Source organism: Lineus longissimus, chromosome 9, assembly GCF_910592395.1.
Source record: "Lineus longissimus chromosome 9, tnLinLong1.2, whole genome shotgun sequence".
NCBI classification, from domain to species: domain Eukaryota; kingdom Metazoa; phylum Nemertea; class Pilidiophora; order Heteronemertea; family Lineidae; genus Lineus; species Lineus longissimus.
The window spans coordinates 10,469,802-10,490,344 of record NC_088316.1 but is presented as its reverse complement, the minus strand read 5'-3'; the positions used below and the strand labels follow the sequence as shown (position 1 = coordinate 10,490,344).

The following is a 20,543-nucleotide window of genomic DNA, read 5'->3' as shown; positions in this document are numbered from 1 at the left end:
TCCGGGTCTACGATCATGCATACAATAATACAGGCTTACAGCACATACACTGATTCAGGCTTCATCATATGCTAAAAAAACAACCTCAAGGCCTGTCCAGATTACCCTTTTTGCATTCATTTGAATCCTTATGTGTTCCAATTCAATTTGTGTAAACTTTGGATATCTTGATATCGAATTCGGGGTAAAAATCAAGAAATAAGAAGAGCTCCCACATGATTTCTTTGTTTGACTTGAAAATTCAAACCTACCAGTTCCTGTCTGAGGTGTAATGCATCATGGGATAGGTCAGGTGATAAGACCACATGATAGAATTGCATAACATAATAGCAATTTGCATAATGCCAGCAAATGCCAGCTTTTTCCAACAATTGTCAGAAACATCGAATTTTAAATTTCCAGCTAATTCCAGCTCTGACAATCTCATAGTAAAGTGACAAAGATTTCCAGCGCTGGAACTTTTACGAAAAGTAAAGTTCCAGAAAATGCCAAGAATTTCCACCCCATGGATAAAGTTCCAGTTTTTGTCAGCTTTTGCCAGCTATAACTTTTCGATGAAACTCTCTAAATTCAAAGTGTCAGCTTATTCCAGCCAAGAGCTGGAAATTCCAGCTATTTCCAACAAAATCCACCTAAGGTAAAATTCATTTCACAGGGGCGATTAGTTTTTGGTAAAAATTTTATGGTAGATACTCTTAGCAAGGATACATCACATATGATACGGGTTTTTGATTTGACCTACTTGTCAAGGTCACAGAGGTCAAATAGCGTAAATTGGCCATTTGAGCGTAACTGTGGCACGTTTCTTTACCAATAAAGCTATGAACTTGAAATTTGGTACACATGACTTCCTACATAATATAACCTCTGACACCGAATTTCGGTCTGATCTGATTCTCAACTTGGCCACCAGGGGGCCAAAACTAAAAAAAGTAAAAAGTGCAATATCTCGCTTAAAGGTCATATATCAAGGTTTTTTGCCATTTTCTGCTGTAAGACGATTTCAAAAGTGTACCTAACACTTTATACAATACAGAAAACCAAATGCAATTAGCTCCATCCATTTTGAAGATATAGCCAATTATGTGTTTGACAACTTGATTACCTGATCAGGCTAGCAACTGGCTTGTTAGAGCCAGGCGGCGGGTTCAGCAAAAGTTGTGATGTAGATAAGGTCATCTGTACATGTCATGCAATCATAAAAGCAGGAGGGCCTTAATTAATTATGCACACCTGGAAGTAATGTGTTTCATTCACTATGGTGTATTGTGTGGCTCCGAATTGTGTCAAGGCTAGCACAAAGAACAATCGAATGACGGATGGGACCCATTTTCATGAATTTCCAAAGCCAGTTGAACAAGAGAGGAGGAAGCTGTGGATTCGAAAGTGCAAACGGGTGAACCTGTGGCAAGGGAAGTGAAAGTACCAGTGACTTATGGTAGGAACCTTTTCAAAAAAGTACTTCTATATCATACATGTAGGTTAAGGATGCTCCTTGAAAATGGCCATATATAGAAAGGGTGACAACATCCGATTGCTTGGCAGAGTGCCAAAGTAGTGTTGTTGCAGTCGTCTTCCTAGCCGCTGATAAAGACTCTCGCCTAGCAGTGGTTGGCACGGTATATGAAACCAGGGGCGGGACATACCACTGCGGTGGGAGTGTACTCTATTAAGGAGAGCACTTGTCAGTCCCATGGGTGTCCTTAGGGACCATCTCAAAATTTACTGATGCAAAAAAAGAGGAACAGTGTTTGTCTGGGGGGAGTTTTCTAGGTGCTCAGTGTTCACAGAGAGACTAACACTGTTCTTCTATTTTGGCATCAGTCAATTTTGAGATGGTCCCTTTAGAGAGGTTCCACTTGACTGTGAACACCATTTCCATTTCCAGAGGTATTTCATGGAGATGATCTTGTGTCACCAAAAACAAACAGGACATCCTATAAATACAAAATATTTATTGTTCAAAAAAAATCAAAATATTCGTTCCTTTTCAGAATACATCCAACTTCTACTGAATGAGGTATTGAGACTTCGAGAGAAAATGCCCTCGTACAGCACTGCATTGACCAATAGAGAAGATCGCATCAAGTCTACACCCAAGCCAGTCTGTACGAAATACACGAAACGTCAAACCAAACTTGAGGTCGTGGATAGCCGGAAGACTCGATTTAATCGGACGCTCAACTCTTTGGATAACGAAAGCCAGTGTACTCCTCTGAGGGCCAGGTAGAGCGAATCTTGTCACGAGCACAGACTGGAAGAGGAAGTCTTTGCTTTTTGCCCAAACGTTGCCAGCACCAGCGCACAAATCTGCGGTATGCAAGGTATCTCCATAACCTGAAAAGACAGTTTGAGAGAAAATTTGAGTTCAGATGAAACATAATGCATACAATGTAGTATGGTCATGAATCCTTTGTGCTGAAGGCAGTTGTTTCTGTTTTGTAAATAAATAGGAAGTGTACATGTACAAGTTTCTGTTATTTTACTTATTTCAACTTACTTGTGCATTGGCTGATCATTTCCTATTGGCCCTTGATCTTGGATAAATTCATACATGGCACTTTCCAGGACATATCGGTCAAGGCAGTTGCTTGCGAATCCGGGATGCAGAGTTATGCAGGCAACTCCATCTGGCTCATAACTTTCCTTCTTGGCCAGAACTGGGGAATAGTCACTGCAGCACATCGACTCTGTTCCAGTGATTTGAGCTGTGCAGTTTCCACAGTCACACCTGAAGTGATAAACGTTTACATATTTACAAAAAATGATGATCAACACTAGACCAGTTGCCAGTTGCCCTCCTTGGCTTCCCTCAGTCTCAGTGATGATGAGGCCGAGTCCATGACATGGCAGATGGCAAATGTCCTTCAGAGACTGTTCAAATACATACAACCATTGAACCAATACAAAGCCATCCAAGAAGTGCCAGAGCATCAGATAAAGTCCAATTGTGTATAGTAGTAGTGGATGCATGTCATGATGTAGTGCTGTGTGCATAGAGAACAGAGTAAGAATGTAAACAAAACTTGCCATTTTCTGTTGCCTGCACGTTCAGGGCGTTCATCCTCCACTTCCTCATCACTTTCGTCCGAATGATCACTCTCATTATGATCTAGTGATATCAATGGCTCGAACATGTATGGCTCAACGTTTAAATATCCTTCTGTATCGACCAAAACATCCTCAAATTCACTGCTCTCACTCTCTGAACTGTATGCGGAAGCCATCTTGCTTTGTTCTGACTGACCTGACCTACGTCATCAAAAAATCCCTAGCGGCCACATGTGGAACTAATCTAAAGTTGTGTGTGGTGGGAAATTCAAATAGTTTCAAATTGAAAATTGAAATAACTAAATAATGACTTTATTATTAGAATTTTTTTAATGTCTGGGATCTTGTTTTTTTAACCCTCAACATATTTCATGAGTATCAAGCATGTTTTCAAACCTTGATATATGACCTTTAATAGTGACGTGTTTTCAATTTTATTTTTATGGTAGGTACTCAGAACAAGGATACATCACATATCCTACAGGTTTTTGATTTTAACCTTATTTTCAAGGTCACAGAGGTCAAATGGTGTGAATTGGCCGTTTGAGTGTAACTATTGCACGTTTCTTAACCACTAAAGCTATGAACTTTAAACTTGGTACACATGACCCCCTAGGTCAGATGACCTGTGACACTGATTTTCGGTCCGGTCTGATACTTAACTTGGCCACCAGGGGGCCAAAACAAAAAAATTGAATAGTGCCATATCTCGCTTATTACTGATTAGATTTTGGTAAAATTTTTATGATGGATACTCTTAACAAGGATACATCACATATGGTACGGGTTTTAGATTTGACGTACTTGTCAAGGTCACAGAGGTCAAATGGCCTAAATTGGCCATTTGAGCATAACTGTGGCACGTTTGTTAACCCCTAAGGCTATGAACTTGAGACTTTGTACAAAGGACCCCCTAGGTCAGCTGGCCTCTGACCCTGAATTTCAGTCCGGTCTGATTCTCAACTTGGCCATCAGGGGGCCAAAAGTGAAAACCTAGAAAGTGTTCTCGGTTATTAGTGATTCGTTCTCAATAACATTTTTATGGTAGGTTCTCCTAGCAAGGATACATCACATATCATATAAGTTTTTGATTTGACCTGCTTTTCAAGGTCAGAGGTCAAATGGCGTAAATTGGTCGTTTGAGTGTAAACTATGGCACGTTTCTTAACCACTAAAGCTATGAACTTGAAATTTGGTACACATGACTCCCTACGTCAATGACTCGCTACATCATGTAAGGGTCATTCTACTGAAAAGGTATAAAACCAGCAGAGCCAAAAAATGAGAAACATGGTATTTCCAAATAAAAAACTTTTATTATCAAAAGTTAACATTACAAAAATATAGTTTTTTTTCAACAGTAGTGGAGCTCACATATTACAATATTTCTGGAATCCCTAAGGAATGTATCAAACCCTGGATTAATTTGTCAGTGGTGTTACCTGACATTTTTGGGTCATGGTGTACCGCAGTACACTCGAGGAATGACCATGCATAGTTATTTATCTAGTGTTATGGTCACTTTGAACTCCCCTGTCAATATTATGTACATTGTTACTGATAAAATTGGCCATTGGTGCTATTTTACTCACCCCTGGAGCTAAACATGGTAAATTGAGGTCACAAATGTCTATATCTATCAAATGTAGTATGACCATTGTGGCTGTAGTTATGACAGGGATAAATGACCATTCCTACTACATATTAAAGTCAAGTGTTCAAGCTAACAATGTGTACATTATTACGCCTGGAAAGACTTTAATCATTAGTAACACCACTGATACAGCAATAACACCACTGACACTAAGTAACACCACTGACAGGATTATTAAATTAATGACAGTAGTAGAGTCATGATCTGGTGTCTAGTCATACTCGCCATTCAGTATTTACGATGAGTACATGACTATGCACCAATAGGCAAACATAAACATATTGAACACACTTTACCCGGTACAGCATTATCATTGTCAGTGGTGTTACTATCAGAATATGCACACATCATGTTCATAGAAGGTTTAGATAAAATATTCTAGAAATCTTATACTGTAGTTTCAAAATTTTGTTCATGTCTCAGAAATAATCTTTACTCTCTCTCTCTTAATTATGAAATAACACTAACACTAATACCCGGTAATGACAATTACTGTTGTTAATGGGGCTAAATGGTAACCACTGACCTCAATGGAATTTTTGCATTTCAAAAAGCCCAAAAACAAACACGGTCAATAACTGATATCGAATAGTAATACTGTAACACTTAAATTGGAAACTGTAACAATGAAATTTGCAGTTGTAGTCAGTGTGAAAAATCAGAGCCTGCCACTAGTACTGAAAATAGTTAAACTTTTGATACTAGAACTTGGCAGTGAGTGATTCATCCACCCCAACATGATAGGCTAAAAACCAAATTATTCAACAAACTGCTTCTCTATGACAGCCCATACTTTTGGATCTACTTGGTAGTATCGAGATCGCCTATTGTCCTGCCGAAGATCCGATATGAGGCAGATGAGATCACTATCTGAGTACCAGCTGACATCTTTCTTAGGGCTCGGCCAGTAAAACTTATTTTTTCCCATACTTTTCATGCAACTAACTTGGACTTCATCCTCGACTACTTGAAGAATCTTACCTGGATATGGTATCTCGTCATAAATGACCACACAGAGTCTGCCAACATGAAGCTGGCTTAGACATGGAGTTGGTCTTTCGAGTATGTCAGGTAAATCAACGTGGTCATGAACAGTATCAGTTTGTGCCTCAGTATGACTATATTCACCAGATTCTTCTTGAGAATCTCTAGCTAGCTTATTAGTGCTATCTGTAGCCAACTCCGAGTGTGAATCATCAACAACTTCACCATTTACGTGACCATCAACGACCAAGGAGATGTGTTTTATATCATAACACGGGCAATCTAGCTTTCTTTCAGTGTTTAATTGGCATACACAACTGATGTCTCTACAACTGATTTTCAATGGTGACAGAGAAATTACCTGGTGAAACTTCATAGTGCCAGGTACTGTGCGTATGGATACAGCTAACAGAGCCTGTGTCTTCCTCTCAATTTCATCATCACCGACAAAGAATAATTTTACCTCTGAATCAGTAGCCAACAGGGCATTGTATAAGGCCTCCGCGTTATTCAGGTCTTTTCCATAAGAAACTAGCTGGTCTGCAGTACGCTTAATAGAACCACCAACTCCATCCGGCGCGCCCTTCCCGTGGCCAGCTTCAAAGAAGTTCCAATCTACCGACCTGAACCCCATCCTGAATGGCTCTGATGAAAGCATGTAAAAATTGCCCCGTTGTTTATATTGAGTTGCCGGACCATCGCTATAAAAATGCAAGATTTTCACAGCAGGATATTCATCCTGAATTAGTTTCAGAATTGGGTCTAGATGGGCCCATATACCAGACGGACCATGCTGAAGGTTGGAGGAAATTGTACAGAATGAAATCACCTGAACTTTTCCTTTTTTGACATAGAGAACACCAGTGTGGAGTGATGCTTGTTTATGGGAGCCCCCGAAATGTACAGACTGAATTTCTTTGCCATATTTACAATTATAATTTTCCGAAAAATCGATATGAATCAGGCATTCATCATCAGCCAGGTTTTCGCGAATTTGCTTGTAAACTCTGTATTGCCACGATATATTGAACAAATGCTTTGTTATCTTTGGCATATTTTCATGGAACAATTTCACTAAGCCAAGTTCGGTGGATTCAACTGGTTCTTTTACAGTATTTATCGAACTGCACATCGCTCCACCCTTCTGATATTCAACCTACCTTTTTGGTTAACCACTGCGGGAAGGACACAGGCGTGTCCCCTGGTTGACCCATGATGCGATAGACTTTTGATTTACAAATATTTCTGATTCAGATTTTTCTGTGTATCTAGCAAGATCCGCCTCTGCTGTTTATTCTGCTTTAAGGTTACTGTGTTCTTTACACCTGCGGCCACTCTACTTACATCATCCCTTTGATAAAACTTATGTATACCATTTCTACATTGCAGAGCAGCATACCTTCTCTGACATCTTGGTAGGAAATTGTCTCTATACAAACGCTTCTGTGAAATACCTACATCTTGCTTCACCAGATTCCGCAGTTTGTACTTCTTAAGCATATTCCCTGTCAAATAGCGAGTGATAAGCCGTCGTTCTTTCTCGCTGTTAGAAGCTGCAAGTTTTGTCTTCATTTCATGAATAATAGAGAAGTGTAAGTCCAAAGATTTTCTTATCTTTGAGGATGTTACAGGATTGAGACACTTTAACAGTGCTCGAGTTTTTGACCGCGGACTTGGTGTACCGGTACCTGGTTGTTGAATAGTCTGGTGCAGCCGTGATAACCTCTTCTTATATTTGTTAGTTAGCTTCACTTGGTCGTCAAGTTTACTTTGAAGTATTGCTCTTTCTCGATTGCTTTTAGACCGTGATGCTGCAACCTTCTTACGCCCTCTTTCCTTTTGCCTGAAAAGATTATTTAGCATCAGTTTCCATGTATCCCGTATTCATGTGAAGCTATGATTTAAGGTTTGAAAAGTAGTCATGGAAGGTCGTTGCTTGGGATCCCGGCTCAAGTGGCTGTGGATTAGGTTCAATTTCCGTCGTGATTAATAAGACTTGGGACAAGACCTCAATTTTTCTAACTTGCATCGGGTCACAATTTAAGCTTGGTCGAGATTGTAACTGATGAATTTCAGAGCAGGGTTAATCATGAAGATGTAGGCGTAATTTGACTCTGAAAAAAGCTGCTGACTAATAGTGACTACTGTCGATTTAAAGGTAATTAAAATTTACCAAGACTATTTGAATGTGTTACTGGTATATATATTTACCTGGATCTGTTCTCTTCGTGTTCAGGTGACAATGTATCTGGGGTTGCTGGAGGCGTCATCAATTCAACCCTTTGCTTCGAACGTGATTCAGCCTTGTATTCCTTTCATTCTTTTCTTTTAGCTCGTTGCTCCCGTGCGGTCATATCTGCTACATGTTTTCTCTTTCCTGCTTCTAACTCCCGTTTGTATGTTTCTTTCTTTTTGGCGAGATAATTGGCTCTTTTATCAGGATCTGCATCCCTTCTTTGCCGGTATTCCCGCTGCTTCTCTGCAGCGCTCTGTCCCCGTGGCATCTTGTCTGAAAAAAATAAGTTCCTATAAGCCCTCAATCGATTCGAACCGCCGACTTTCTGACTAGGCCTATAGTCAGACTCATGAGACCAATAGTTTTAATGCTAACCAACTACCGGTACTAAGACAAATTTACCCCAATTTCCGATAGGCCCCTATGCCTAGGCCTACTTAACATCCTAGACCACTGGGTATATTACCCCCCCCCCCCCATAAATCCTGAAGAAAATAAGCCCCAGACCACAACCACAATAAATACATAGAAAAATGACAATATGGTCAGTGGTGTTACTCAAAAACTTGTAACACTACTGACGAGTAACACCACTGACATTTCCAGTAAAAAATAATGAATGCTCCCTACTACTGGCAATGACTTTGAGCTTCAATGCATTGTACTACAAGGACATGCCTACTCCTTCACCACCCATCAGTATTTTGATTATGATTGATATAATGGTGGAGATATTTGGATAACACCACTGACAATGATTTAAAATACTCGTAGAATTAATGAAAATAAGTCAATATCATCAACAATTCGGAAAGTTTTACTTACTTTTGAGGTGATTGACAGAGGCTGTTTCTTGTGAGCTGTCATCTGGTGTTGAAAATAGGTACTAAGGGATCATTCATTATTTCCAGCTGTCAATCTGGTTCAAGTAACACCACTGACAAGAAACCCAGTGACAGGTGCTATCATGGCATTATTTTATAAAAGTGTGGTAGATAATCGAACATGGAGCTGTATGTGAGATCTGTTGGTACTATTTCACATTTTAAAAGCAAAAGGTTAAAGCTTATCTTATCATATAGATATTGGGAGATGGGGAAACATGGGTATTTGGAATTGTGACACAATAATTTTACCCAGTTCGCATTTTTAAAAGGGGTTCTTCTAAAAGTTGTGATATTCAGACAAAACCTAAGCATTGGAATTACTGAACATTATAGTAATATCATTAAAAAGACGGTCAATTTGAATGCATGGCACACAATTGGGATATTTATGATGTGTCCAGTGCTGTGACATCACTTTATACCTTTTCAGTAGAATGACCCGTAACCTCGGACACCGAATTTCAATCTGATCTGGTACTCAACTTGGCCACCAGGAGGCCAAAACTAAAATAGGTAAAAAGTGCAATATCTCGTTTATTAGTGACTTGTTTTTGATGATATTTTTATGGTAGGTACTCCAAGCAACGATACATCACATGTCATACCGACTTTGGTTTGACCTATATACTATACATGTAGCATGTTTCTTAACCAGGATGAATTCCTAGCCACCAAATATCTATACGGTGAGCACAATGGCCCTTGGCCATTTCATTTTTAGGCATGTGTTGGGGGGAAAGGCCCCCCGAACCCCCTTAAAATTGAAATTAATTCTTGAAAATTGAAAATCAGCCAATGGGGCGCGACCTACCAATGCGCTGGAGCGACTGTGGGGTAGTCACTCGAAATAAACTCAGTCTTTAACTCGAAAGGTACGTTTAATCTGCTCGGAGGCTCGATTATTTGGACAAGATTCGGTAAACTGAAACGATATAAAACCAATGCACACATAAGTCGAAATGCTTACAAAATATAAAAGGCACAACCAACCTAGTTGTCTTTCACAATACGTCCGGGAGGTGCTGCCACCTACACCAAGCCGGGTAAACTAAGTCCCAACAGTGGGAATTTTCCACAGGACACATGTCCTAAAGACACTAAACCAAACTAAAAACCCTGCTCATAAATGAGCCAGACAGTCTTTACTATTTAAGTGATTGAATAATACATAAGTTGATGTTAGACTCTAAGGCAAGGAGGATACCGCGGTGACGTCACATCACGTGATCCCGACCCATATTAGTGATCGCTATGGCCAATCAGATTCAGTCTACTGACAGCACCAGCACTGAACACATCTCCACGTCTCACTGTCTGGTGCGCTCCTGTACACAAAAACACCAATAGACATGAAATATTGCAATACCTAGTATGGATTCTTCCTGTGTAAAATAAAATTTACAGAGCAGATTAACTTCCACGAATAAAAAAGACGTTTGGCGTGGCCAAAGTGCGGAAATAATGTCTCCGCTAAAATACACTACGAAATACACTAGGCAATGCACTACGCAATATATAGTAGAGATGCAGTTGAGTTTGTTATTGTTTTGACTTAGAAGCCCGCCCATATCATAATATATTCATGTATTCATGAAGTATGAACTAATTTCTGTCCAATACAACTCTAAGAACAGTCAATTTCTCCTTAAATCATCACCGAAACCGCGATATCCGCAGGAAGATTTCGTTCTAGTGTCCGAAAATGCATGATCTTACAGGGGCGCTAACTCGACAAATAGAGGGGATCTATGGGGATCTATGCGAGTTTTAGGTCCTGCAGGTCTCGAACTTGTAAAATCTGTAAACATGCCTTCAAATCCCATTATGATAATGAAGAGATTGCCCATATCTGGGACACTGTTTTGAAACCATCGCTAATTTTGGAAGATCGGTGCCCGGCTATTTGGTTAAAAAAAACCTATTTTTCCCCATCAAAACAGCACTTTTCATTATTCAAATGATAGCTTATTGTCTGAAGACTAATTTCATAGCAGAAAAGTACTAATAACTCTGATTTGATGCGAAAAATCTAACTTTTTTGATGACTTGATTTTCCCTTGGCCGTGGATCGAGTTTGTTTACAATATGCAGCGCCATCTTGGAAAAGCCGTGACGTCACCGCGGTATCCTCCTTGACTCTAAGGAATATATGTGGAACAATGCCTCGGAGCGGGCTCTCTATTTTGGAATGGGCGGCGTCCAGGGGAAATTGGCATCGCTGGGGCCTGTCACTTACAAAGTCTGATAGGAACCTTATTAGATCATATACATTGATTAAATTGCACTTACAGAACATTTGTTTCCTAATGAGATTGTATGACTCCCACAATAATAAACTTAACGGTCTGGAGCCGTAGGAAAACGATTCGCAAGAGGACAGGAAAGCGCAAGTTTTCCATGTCCGATGAAAATTGGTGAAAGCGTGCTTTCTCGGAAGTCCTCGGACACATCCGGAAAAACTCAGAAAGGACCGTAGACAGGATGTCCCAAAAAGACGGAAACAAAATACTCAAGCTGCATACTTGACATACCCACCCCCCTGACGGAGTGTAATAACGTAACTTGCGGTCACGAGCAATGACACAAGAACTATAGCACAATCTAATTCTCAACAAAGGACATGACTAAACATGATGAAACAGCTGAAAAAATGGCTGTTCTAACACAACAAATAAACCTTAGTTGATTTTCGAAAGTTCAAACAACTTATAACAGTCCTCAAAAAACACTTATAACAGGCGGGTCTTGAATGAGACCCAACGTTCCTGAACGATTTTACAGTAAGTTGAGTCAAGACATAACATTGCGGTTCCTGGCGGAAAACAGGCACGGGTGGACAGACACGTAAACAGGCATCCCCATCTTTTGACGGTGCTTCTCCTTTCTTTCACAAGCATAGGTCCCCAATAGTCGACTCCACAGTAGGCGAACGGACCGGATGTGACTTGCAGACGAGACGCAGGTAAATCAGCCATTCTGGGGATGCATGGTTTTGCCTTCTTACGTTCACAGAGCAGACAATCTTTAATTGCCCGCTTAGCCGCCTCCCTGGCCCGTACTGGCCAGTATTTCTGTCTCAGGTCAGCTATAACATGCTCTTGACCGCAGTGAGTTAAACGACGATGAGTATCCTTAGTTAGCGAGTGAGTGACGGGATGTCTCGTGGGAAGAATCATCTGAAACTTGGCTTCATCTGGAATAGATGCTTTACGCAGGCGTCCACCGACTCTCAGACAACAGCTGTTACCATCATAGAACGGTCCTGCATGGGCAAGGCGGCTTTTCTGGCCAACTGGTTGTTCCCGTTTAAGACAATCGAGCTCCTCTGCAAAGCTGTCTTGTTGAGCGTTGTCTTCTTGAAATGACGACACCTGTAGCCCTCTTGTACAAAGATCAGCCGGATTTTGATCCGTAGGTACGTGATGCCATGACTCTCTCTCGGTAAGGTCTTTGATTTCTGACACCCTGTTGGCTATGAAGGGTCGAAATCTCTTGGTATCGTTACGAAGGTATTTCAGGACGACTTCAGAATCTGACCAATGGACTCTCCTCTCGACTTGGACTTTGAGCTCAGACTCCAACATCACTCCCAGACGTGCTGCCAAAACTGCACCTTGCAGCTCGAGTCTAGGTATGGTAAGGATCTTAAGTGGGGCTACCCGGGCTTGGAGGCGAGGAAGGAACAGCAGATTTCCCCTTGAGCATTCTGGTAACGAAGGTAAGCCACAGCTCCGAAGCCGGCTTCTGAGGCGTCGCCGAACAAGTGCAACTCGATGTGCATCACTTGAGAACTGAAGCCTGGATGATGTCTCGAGATCCTGACGTCTCTTAGCTGCTCCAATTATGACAGCCATGCCAACCACTTCTGATATAGGTGTTCAGGTAGGGGCTGGTCCCAATCTAAGCCTTCACGCCAGAGATCCTGTACCATAAACTTAGCTCAGACGATGAACGGGGCGATGAAGCCGCAGGGGTAGAAGACTGAACACATGGTGCTGACGAGGCCTCGGTTGGTCAAAGGAGTGTCCTTGGGTTCACAGCTGAAGGTGAAGGCGTCTTCTTGGATGTACCACTGCATCCCTAGCGTTCTCTGACAGGGAAGGTCCGCCTGGTCGAAGTCTAGCGCTTGTACTGCTAGTTCAGTGACATTCAGAGCAGCCAATACTTCCTTTGCATTGGACATCCATTTATGGAGCCTAAACCCCCCTTTGGCTGCCAAATCTACAACTTCTCGGGTCAGACGTATAGCAGGTGGGATGCCCTCTATAGACTTGATGAAGTCGTCCATGTAGAACTCATCTTCGATGGCTTGGGTCGCTTCTTTGCTGAATGTTGTGGCATGGTCTATGGCAGTTAGCTTGAGTGCAAAATTTGCCGGTGAGCAGCTGGCTCCGAAGATATGCGATTCCATCTGATAAGTGTCAGGCGATCCTGCTTGTTGGAGGTCCTGCTTATACAAAAAGCGCAATGAATCTGCATCTCCAGGGGCTACTCTAACTCTCAAGAACATCGCTTCAACATCTGCTGCCAGGGCTGTATCGTATAGTCGGAATCTCTGGAGGACACCAAAAAGACTATTAACCCTTAAAGCGCCGAATTAACAAAATCATATTACCCCTGAGCGCCGAATTAACCAAGCATTTTTGAAAATGATTAATAACAACGTTATTTTTGTTACAAACACCATGGAATGTACTGATGATTTTATACAAATGGTAATTCCCGTCGATTTTTGTGACATTTCCCGCCAAAATTTACTAATTAGGGGTTAATTAGTGCAAATACCCATAATCAACAAAAATATGGCCAGAACATACCTCCATCAGCTTTTTATACCTCCCTTGGTATTTTAATATGAAGTCTGGGTCTAAATACATCGTTTCCATCCGATTCCTGGTCGAAGCATCCGTCTAATTAGTCGTAGCAGCGCTAATTACACCTGATGACGTCATTCCCGCGAAAATGGGGCTTCAAGTTTTTGATAAAATACTCAAAAGCTTGTATAGAAACTTGAAATTTTTTCGATGCCATTTTGTGCTAAGCATCACTGTCGAAGTACCAAAGAGCGTACATGCACACTCACTGCCATCTCTTAGCAGACAGGTGGAACTAAATGTCTGCTGTCGACGATCGTCGCCTCTGGCGCTTTCCCCCTTATGTCGACGATCGTCGCCTCTGGCGCTTTAAGGGTTAAGCAGGTCAGGACCCGTCATCAAAGCTCCGTTCAGTAAAGAGTTCTGGAATGAGGCAGCGGCATCAAACACAACACGGACACGGCCAGGCTTGTGTGGGTTAACGACCCCATGATGTGGGAGATACCACGTTCTCTTCGATGTCATCTCGGCTTCAGCAGGCGATAGTTTGCGTGCGTAACCCTTGTCGATGTAGTCATCTAAAGTCCCTTGATACAGCTTAGCAAAGTTTGAGTCCTTCTGGAAACGGTTCAGCAGGTGGTTGTAACGCCGCCGCGCCATGGGCAAGTTATTGGGCAGGGTAGACTCAGCATCTCTCCACAACATTCCCACTTGATACCTCCCATCTACTAGCGATACGGTCTCTTGTAAAATCTTCTCTGCTTTCTTGTCTTCTGACGATGTCGGGCGTAGAAAGCTGTGGGTCACACCAAAATACTCAGTGGACCAGAACTTCTCCATCATTTGGTGTAGCGTCGAGTCACTGGCTGTCAAATTGTTGACACAGGGTTCGATGTCAGTTTTTTCGGGGTTGGCCCCCACCCCCATGAGAGTCCAACCCAGACAAGTGCGGACGGCTACTGGTTGATTCTCAAGACCTCTTCTGATTTGTGTGTGCCTCTGGCTGGTCCATACCAATAAGGATCTGAACTTCTGAGGGTTCGATACGTTGAGGGATGTGGAGATTGTGACAGTAGGGAGGTTAAGATCAGCTCCGACTCCCACTCCCACTCCGACTCCCGACTCCAACTCGAGTCGGGAGTCGTGACGCGATGACGCGGTTAAGAAATTCCGAACCCGACTCGTCAGCCGGGTAGTCAGTTCCACTCCGTAACGATAGGTGTCGCGCCAATTTTGTAAATATTGCAGACGATCGAATTTACTTCCGGGTTCGGCAATATTCGTCTTGTTTTTGCTTATTTTTGGGATGTAAAGTACTGATATGGACTAAGAATTAGCTGAATTGTCTTTGTTGATGGACGAGAATCCAGAGGATGAGGATGAAATCCTCCTGGTGTTAGCAGCAGAAGGATTTTTTGATCGAATGCCACGTCCACCGAATCGAATTAACCAGCATCGTTTTGACAGATTCGACTTGGATGAGTATTCTGAAGACGAGTGTCGGGCCTTCTTCAGATTTGAAAAAGAGGACATTCCTAGATTGTGCCATGCACTAATGTTACCAGATGCAGTTGTTGCTAAAAATGGGACAAAGGCCAGTGGAGTAGAAGCACTCTGTTTAACCCTACGAAGACGCTCGTATCCAAATCGTTATGTTGAGTTAATTCGTATGTTCGGTCGAGCAAAGGACGAACTGTCCATGATATTCAATACTACTGTCAGCATCAAGAGCAAAGTGAGGGGTGCAGGTGAAATCCTACATGGCATAGCTTTGCCTTCGAAGTAATGTGGATGATTTAATATGCCTATTCCACTTTTAAATGAACCAAACATGTTTAAATAAATCTGAAGTGAAGGAAATTGGTTGTCTCCTTTTTTCCAGTCAGATTTCATCTGCTCCCTTGGCTCGTTTATGATTTAATTGTTTTCCTCCTGTGCAGTCATGCATGAAATCTAATGAGGTGTATATGGTACAAAAAGATGCAGGGGGAGTTGCTGCACAAGCAGATGTAAAAAGATATTGTATTGATTGCAACATAAGAAAACAATGAGGCTTAAAAAAAGTGTGTAGTTTTTTGTGACTCACTCTGTAGAGGGGCTGTGACTCTCATGGCTCGTTTATGATTTGAACAAATGCACTACTTCTAATTAATAGTTTACCTACTCAACATTGCTGAACCCTGTCTCTCTTCAAATAAAATTATTGTTCAATGAGTGGAACATCTCTTTAATTTGTCAATGACTTTGAACACAACATTGGTATGGTACAATGCGAATGGACATACTTGTTCAACACCCCTTTTACTGCTCAAACCGCGTGTTTTCTTTAAGTTTCAGTTCACGATCCCTTAGTTGAAGTTCTTTTTCCTTCAGCTGCAGTTCCATCACTGCCCTCTCGTGTGATAGGTTGATTTCACGTTCCCTTAGTTGGTTGGCCTTTTTGTTTTTCTCATTCAAATACTCCATCAATGTGTCCATGGCTTTCTTCCTCTTTATTTTTGGAGGTTTTTCCACATCTCCAGAGTCTGAAAATGTGCAGAGAAGATCAGCTTAATTTGACTAACCCTTGTTTTGGTGGCAAATCACTTTAAATAACCCCATTACAAAGACATGAGAGAAGTATAGATAGGAACTTGAACCTTGGGCCTCCGCGTTACTACATCCACTAATGTTTCAAATGCACGTGCTTACTGACCTGTGGAGGCAAGACCTTCCATGGCCTGTTTGCGAATTGCTTTTGCCCTTTCTTCTTCTTCTTTCTCCTGGGTTTTCTTTTTTTCCTTTTTAGCTCACCTCTTAGCAGAGGTGAGCTTATCCCATACCGTGGCGTCCGTCGTCCGTCGTCGTCATCGTCGTCGTCGTCTTCCGTCGTCCGTTAGCAGGGCACGTTTCGTAACTGTTAAAGCTATTGAGTTGAAACTTGGTACACATGTACCCTTATGTAATGACACCTTGGAGACCAAGTTTCGGTCCGATTCGTTTCATGGTTTGGCCACCAGGGGGCCAAACGTTAAAAGTGAAAATATGCAATATATCCCTTAATAGTAGTCGGGAAATTTTGAAAAAAATATGGTAGGTACTTCTAGCAAAGGTGCATCATTAATCCTCCGGGTTTTTGATTTGACCTCCTTTTCAAAGTCACAGAGGTCAAATGGTTTAAATTGGCCGTTAGGATGTAACGATGGCACGTTTCTAAACTGCAATGACTATTGATACCAAATTTGGTACACATTTACCCCTTAGTCAGGTGATCTCAGGGACCGAAGTTTGGTCCAATATGATTCACCACTTGACCACCAGGGGGCAAAATCCAAAAACCTTAAAAATGTGATTATTCCTTAACTTCTTGTCCGATTGCCACCAATTTGATATCATGGGTACATCTAACCACCATACAGTATATGTCACACAGGTTTTTAATTTTATCTTCTTGTCAAGGTCACAGAGGTCAAATGGCGTAAATTCGCCGTCAGGCCGTAACTATGGCACGTTTCTTAGCTGCAATGACTATTGATCACAAATTAAGTACACATGTACCCCTTGGTCAGGTGATCTCAGGTACCGAAGTTTGGTGCAATCTGATTTGCCGTTTGGCCTCCAGGGAGGGGGCCAAATCCTAAATTCTTCAAAATGCCATTATTCCTAGTAATGACTTGCCCGATTGGCACCAATTTTATATCATAGGTACATCTAATTCTAACAACCATTCAATGTGTCACCCGGGTCTTCTTTGATTTGACCTACTTTTCAAGGTCACAGAGGTCGAATGTACTGTAAATTGGCCATTCTGGGGAAATTGTAATTGCTTGGACCTACATCAAACCTAACACTACATGACACAATACCATGCTCTTTATCCATCTTTCCTCCACATGAGGTGAGCACAATGGCCCTGGCCATTTCATTAACTTTAATCGTACCTGCTTCTGTTTTCAAGTCAGCTGCCTCCCTCACCAATTCGTTCCGCTTGTTAACTTCTTCATCAGTACCAGACCTGTAGAGTAAACAAGAGGCCCTTAAGATGAATAACGAATTCATCACTTTAATCTGGAAAACAATCTTATTTGATGGCGAAAGAAAGTTTTTGCATTAGACCAGTTGGATAATCCTTAGTACTTCCTCAATTTATTCGTGAAATGCATAAGTTTAATGCATGCCTGAAAATACTTACGCTCTGACAGATGTAAGTTCATCCTTTTTGAATTTTGTGAGGAGAACAGCAAATCGATCGACAATGCCTCTTTCAGTTGCATCCTTTTTTTCTTGTCCCTCCCAGGTGAAATAAAAATTAAAGTTCTGAAGCACTACTTTCCACTTTGACGTTTCAGAGAAAGGGTTGATGGCTACAATCTCTTTTACAAGCGCTACATCCTTAACCATAGTGAACTTATAAATCTTCCTTTGTTGAGGAGTCGTAGACATTTTCTAAATAAAAAGAGATTCCTATAGTTTATTACTCCAAGGCCTAGGCAGGCCTAAATCCCTAAGAAGCTAAGGCAGTAAGGGTCCCGCTATATACACAGGCAAAAGTTTCCGTCCACGGATAGCTGATGGCCCATGAACGTTCCATCCATGGAGCCCATGGATGGATAGTTCATGATTATCGCAAACAACGTTTAACAACTTGTCTCCCATCAGCTATCCACTGATGGGCCATGGGTGGAACGTTCATGGGGCTTCCATGGATGGAACGTTCATGGGACTTCCGTGGTGGATTCTATGCTGTGAGTTCTATCATAGTTCCACTAGTGTCAGAGTGTATCATTTTTGCTCCCTCCTGATTGGATGAAATGTGATCACTTAAACATCCCGTATAAGTATACTTTGTCCTTGTCCTGTGTATTTCATTACCACCTAAGACATACTTAGTGAATGGCATCGTTTCACAATTGATTTTATTTTGATCTGCCTAATTTTTTGCAGTTAATCAGTTTAAAATTAGCTGTGAGAGTTGTACAGAAAGAACAAGAAATAAAATCTTTTTAACCCATATTCATTATATTAAACTTAATGTGCACTTTACACCATACCTTACAATAATGTTTTCATCTTATTTACAATCATTTCATTTACACGTTAATTACAATTACAATTAAATTTACCCCTTAATTACAATCACTTTATTTACATTTGAATTAAAATCTCATTTGCCCCTTATTTACAATCATTTTACTTTACAATTACTTGCAATTAATCCCTTCTATACAATTTACCCCCATATTAACATGTTACAATCAACGGCTTCCCCACCCGCTTTACAATTATTTACAATTAATCCCTTCTATTCAATTAACCCCCATAATTACATGTTACAATCAATGGCTTTCCCAACCCGCTTATCGTCTATCTCCAACAGCTTGGCCCAGCTGTCGGGGCTATCCACAGCCAGGCACCTGTAATTCATATAGCCACGCCAAAAGTCTTTCTCCTCTGGCTCTGCTGGGCCCTCATCTCGACGGAACAGCTTGACGCTGTAGGCAAATGAGCGCTGCAATGCAAATGGCGAACGATTAATAAGAATGCAATATCACAGGGTATGGCTGTTTGTCTGGTCAAAATAAAGTAGTGATGAATAGTCTAATTTTGGCCATCTCCATGTACATGAGGGGTGCACTTGCAATCTGCAGATACATGTTTGCTGCTAACTGAATACATGTAATAAAACATATATCGTAACTCTATGGCAGGTCCATGACAAGCACATATCACACTGTTGGATGAACCATGTATCAAGAACTGCATTTAGGTTGAGTTCTATACGGAGATCAAGTCATGCATGTTGAATTTAAAACCAAACTGGAGAGCATCTGAACGAAGTTGATTCCAATGGTCCAATTATGATGTCTACCTATAATACTTACAATCATGAGAGCCCATGGATGGATAGTTCATGATTATCGCAAACAACGTTTAACAACTGGTCTCCTACACAGGCAAAAGTTTCCGTCCACGGATAGCTGATGGCTCATGAACTATCCGTCCATGGAGCCCATGGACGGATTCATGATTATCGCAAACAACGTTTAACCAATGTTCTCCCATCAGCTATCCACTGATGGGCCATGGATGGAACGTCCATGGGGCTTCCATGGATGGAACTTTCATGGGGCTTCCATGGATGGAACGTTCATGGGACTTCCGTGGTAGATTCTATCCTGTGAGTTCCATCATAGTTCCACTAGTGTCGGGGTATATCATTTTTCTCCCTCCTGCATGATGAAATGTGATGACTTAAACATCCCTTTAGTATACGTCGTCCTTGTCCTGTGTATATCGTTACCACCGAAGACATACTTAGTGAATGGCATTGTTTCACAACTGATTTTATTTTGATTATCTACCTAATTGTTTGCAGTTAATCAGTTTAAAATAAGCTGTGAGAGTTTTACAGAAAGAACAAGAAATGAAATCTTTTTAACATGTATTATATTAAACTTAATGTGCACTTTGATATGATACATTACAATAATGTTATCATCTTATTTACAATCATTTCATTTACACGTTAGTTACAATTACAATTAAATTTACCCCTTTAATTACAATCACATTATTTACATTTAAACTAAAATCTTATTTGCCCCTTATTTACAATCATTTTACTTTACAATTACTTAAAATTAATCCCTTCTATATACCATCCCCATATTTACATGCCCAATCAATGGCTTCCCCACCCGCTTCATTCTAGACAAACTCCCATATTTACATATTACGATCAATGCTTTACAATTATTTACAATTAATTCATTCTATACAAACCCCCATATTTACATATTACGATCAATGGCTTTACAATTATTTACAATTAATTCATTCTATACAAACACCCATATTTACATATTTACATATTACGATCAATTGCTTTTCCCACCCGCTTATCATCAATCTCCAGCAGCTTGGCCCAGCTGTCGGGG

At 41.1% G+C, this 20,543-nt stretch overlaps 3 protein-coding genes and 1 long non-coding RNA gene across 4 annotated transcripts; all 4 read right to left on the bottom strand.

Moving 5' to 3' along the window:
• Nucleotides 1–2,072: 2,072 nt before the first annotated feature.
• On the bottom strand, nucleotides 2,073–3,423 carry LOC135493826 (uncharacterized). The gene is made up of 3 exons (XM_064781410.1): nucleotides 3,031–3,423; nucleotides 2,501–2,731; nucleotides 2,073–2,337 (listed from the first exon to the last, which is right to left on the bottom strand). Exons 1-3 carry the CDS (start codon nucleotides 3,225–3,227, stop codon nucleotides 2,181–2,183), a joined length of 585 nt encoding a protein of 194 aa, XP_064637480.1. The 5' UTR covers nucleotides 3,228–3,423; the 3' UTR covers nucleotides 2,073–2,180.
• A 4,021-nt stretch (nucleotides 3,424–7,444) lies between these two features.
• LOC135493996 (uncharacterized) lies at nucleotides 7,445–8,791 on the bottom strand. Its single transcript, XR_010448340.1, has 3 exons — nucleotides 8,751–8,791; nucleotides 7,901–8,198; nucleotides 7,445–7,532 (listed from the first exon to the last, which is right to left on the bottom strand). It is a non-coding gene; the product is annotated as an uncharacterized LOC135493996 (long non-coding RNA).
• Nucleotides 8,792–11,541: 2,750 nt separating this feature from the next.
• On the bottom strand, nucleotides 11,542–12,666 carry LOC135494028 (uncharacterized). The gene has a single exon (XM_064781778.1). It carries the CDS (start codon nucleotides 12,664–12,666, stop codon nucleotides 11,542–11,544), a length of 1,125 nt encoding a protein of 374 aa, XP_064637848.1.
• An 86-nt stretch (nucleotides 12,667–12,752) lies between these two features.
• Nucleotides 12,753–13,322, bottom strand: LOC135494026 (uncharacterized). Its single transcript, XM_064781777.1, has one exon. The coding sequence runs from the start codon at nucleotides 13,320–13,322 to the stop codon at nucleotides 12,753–12,755; it is 570 nt and encodes a 189-aa protein (XP_064637847.1).
• Between the last annotated feature and the right edge of the window lie 7,221 nt (nucleotides 13,323–20,543).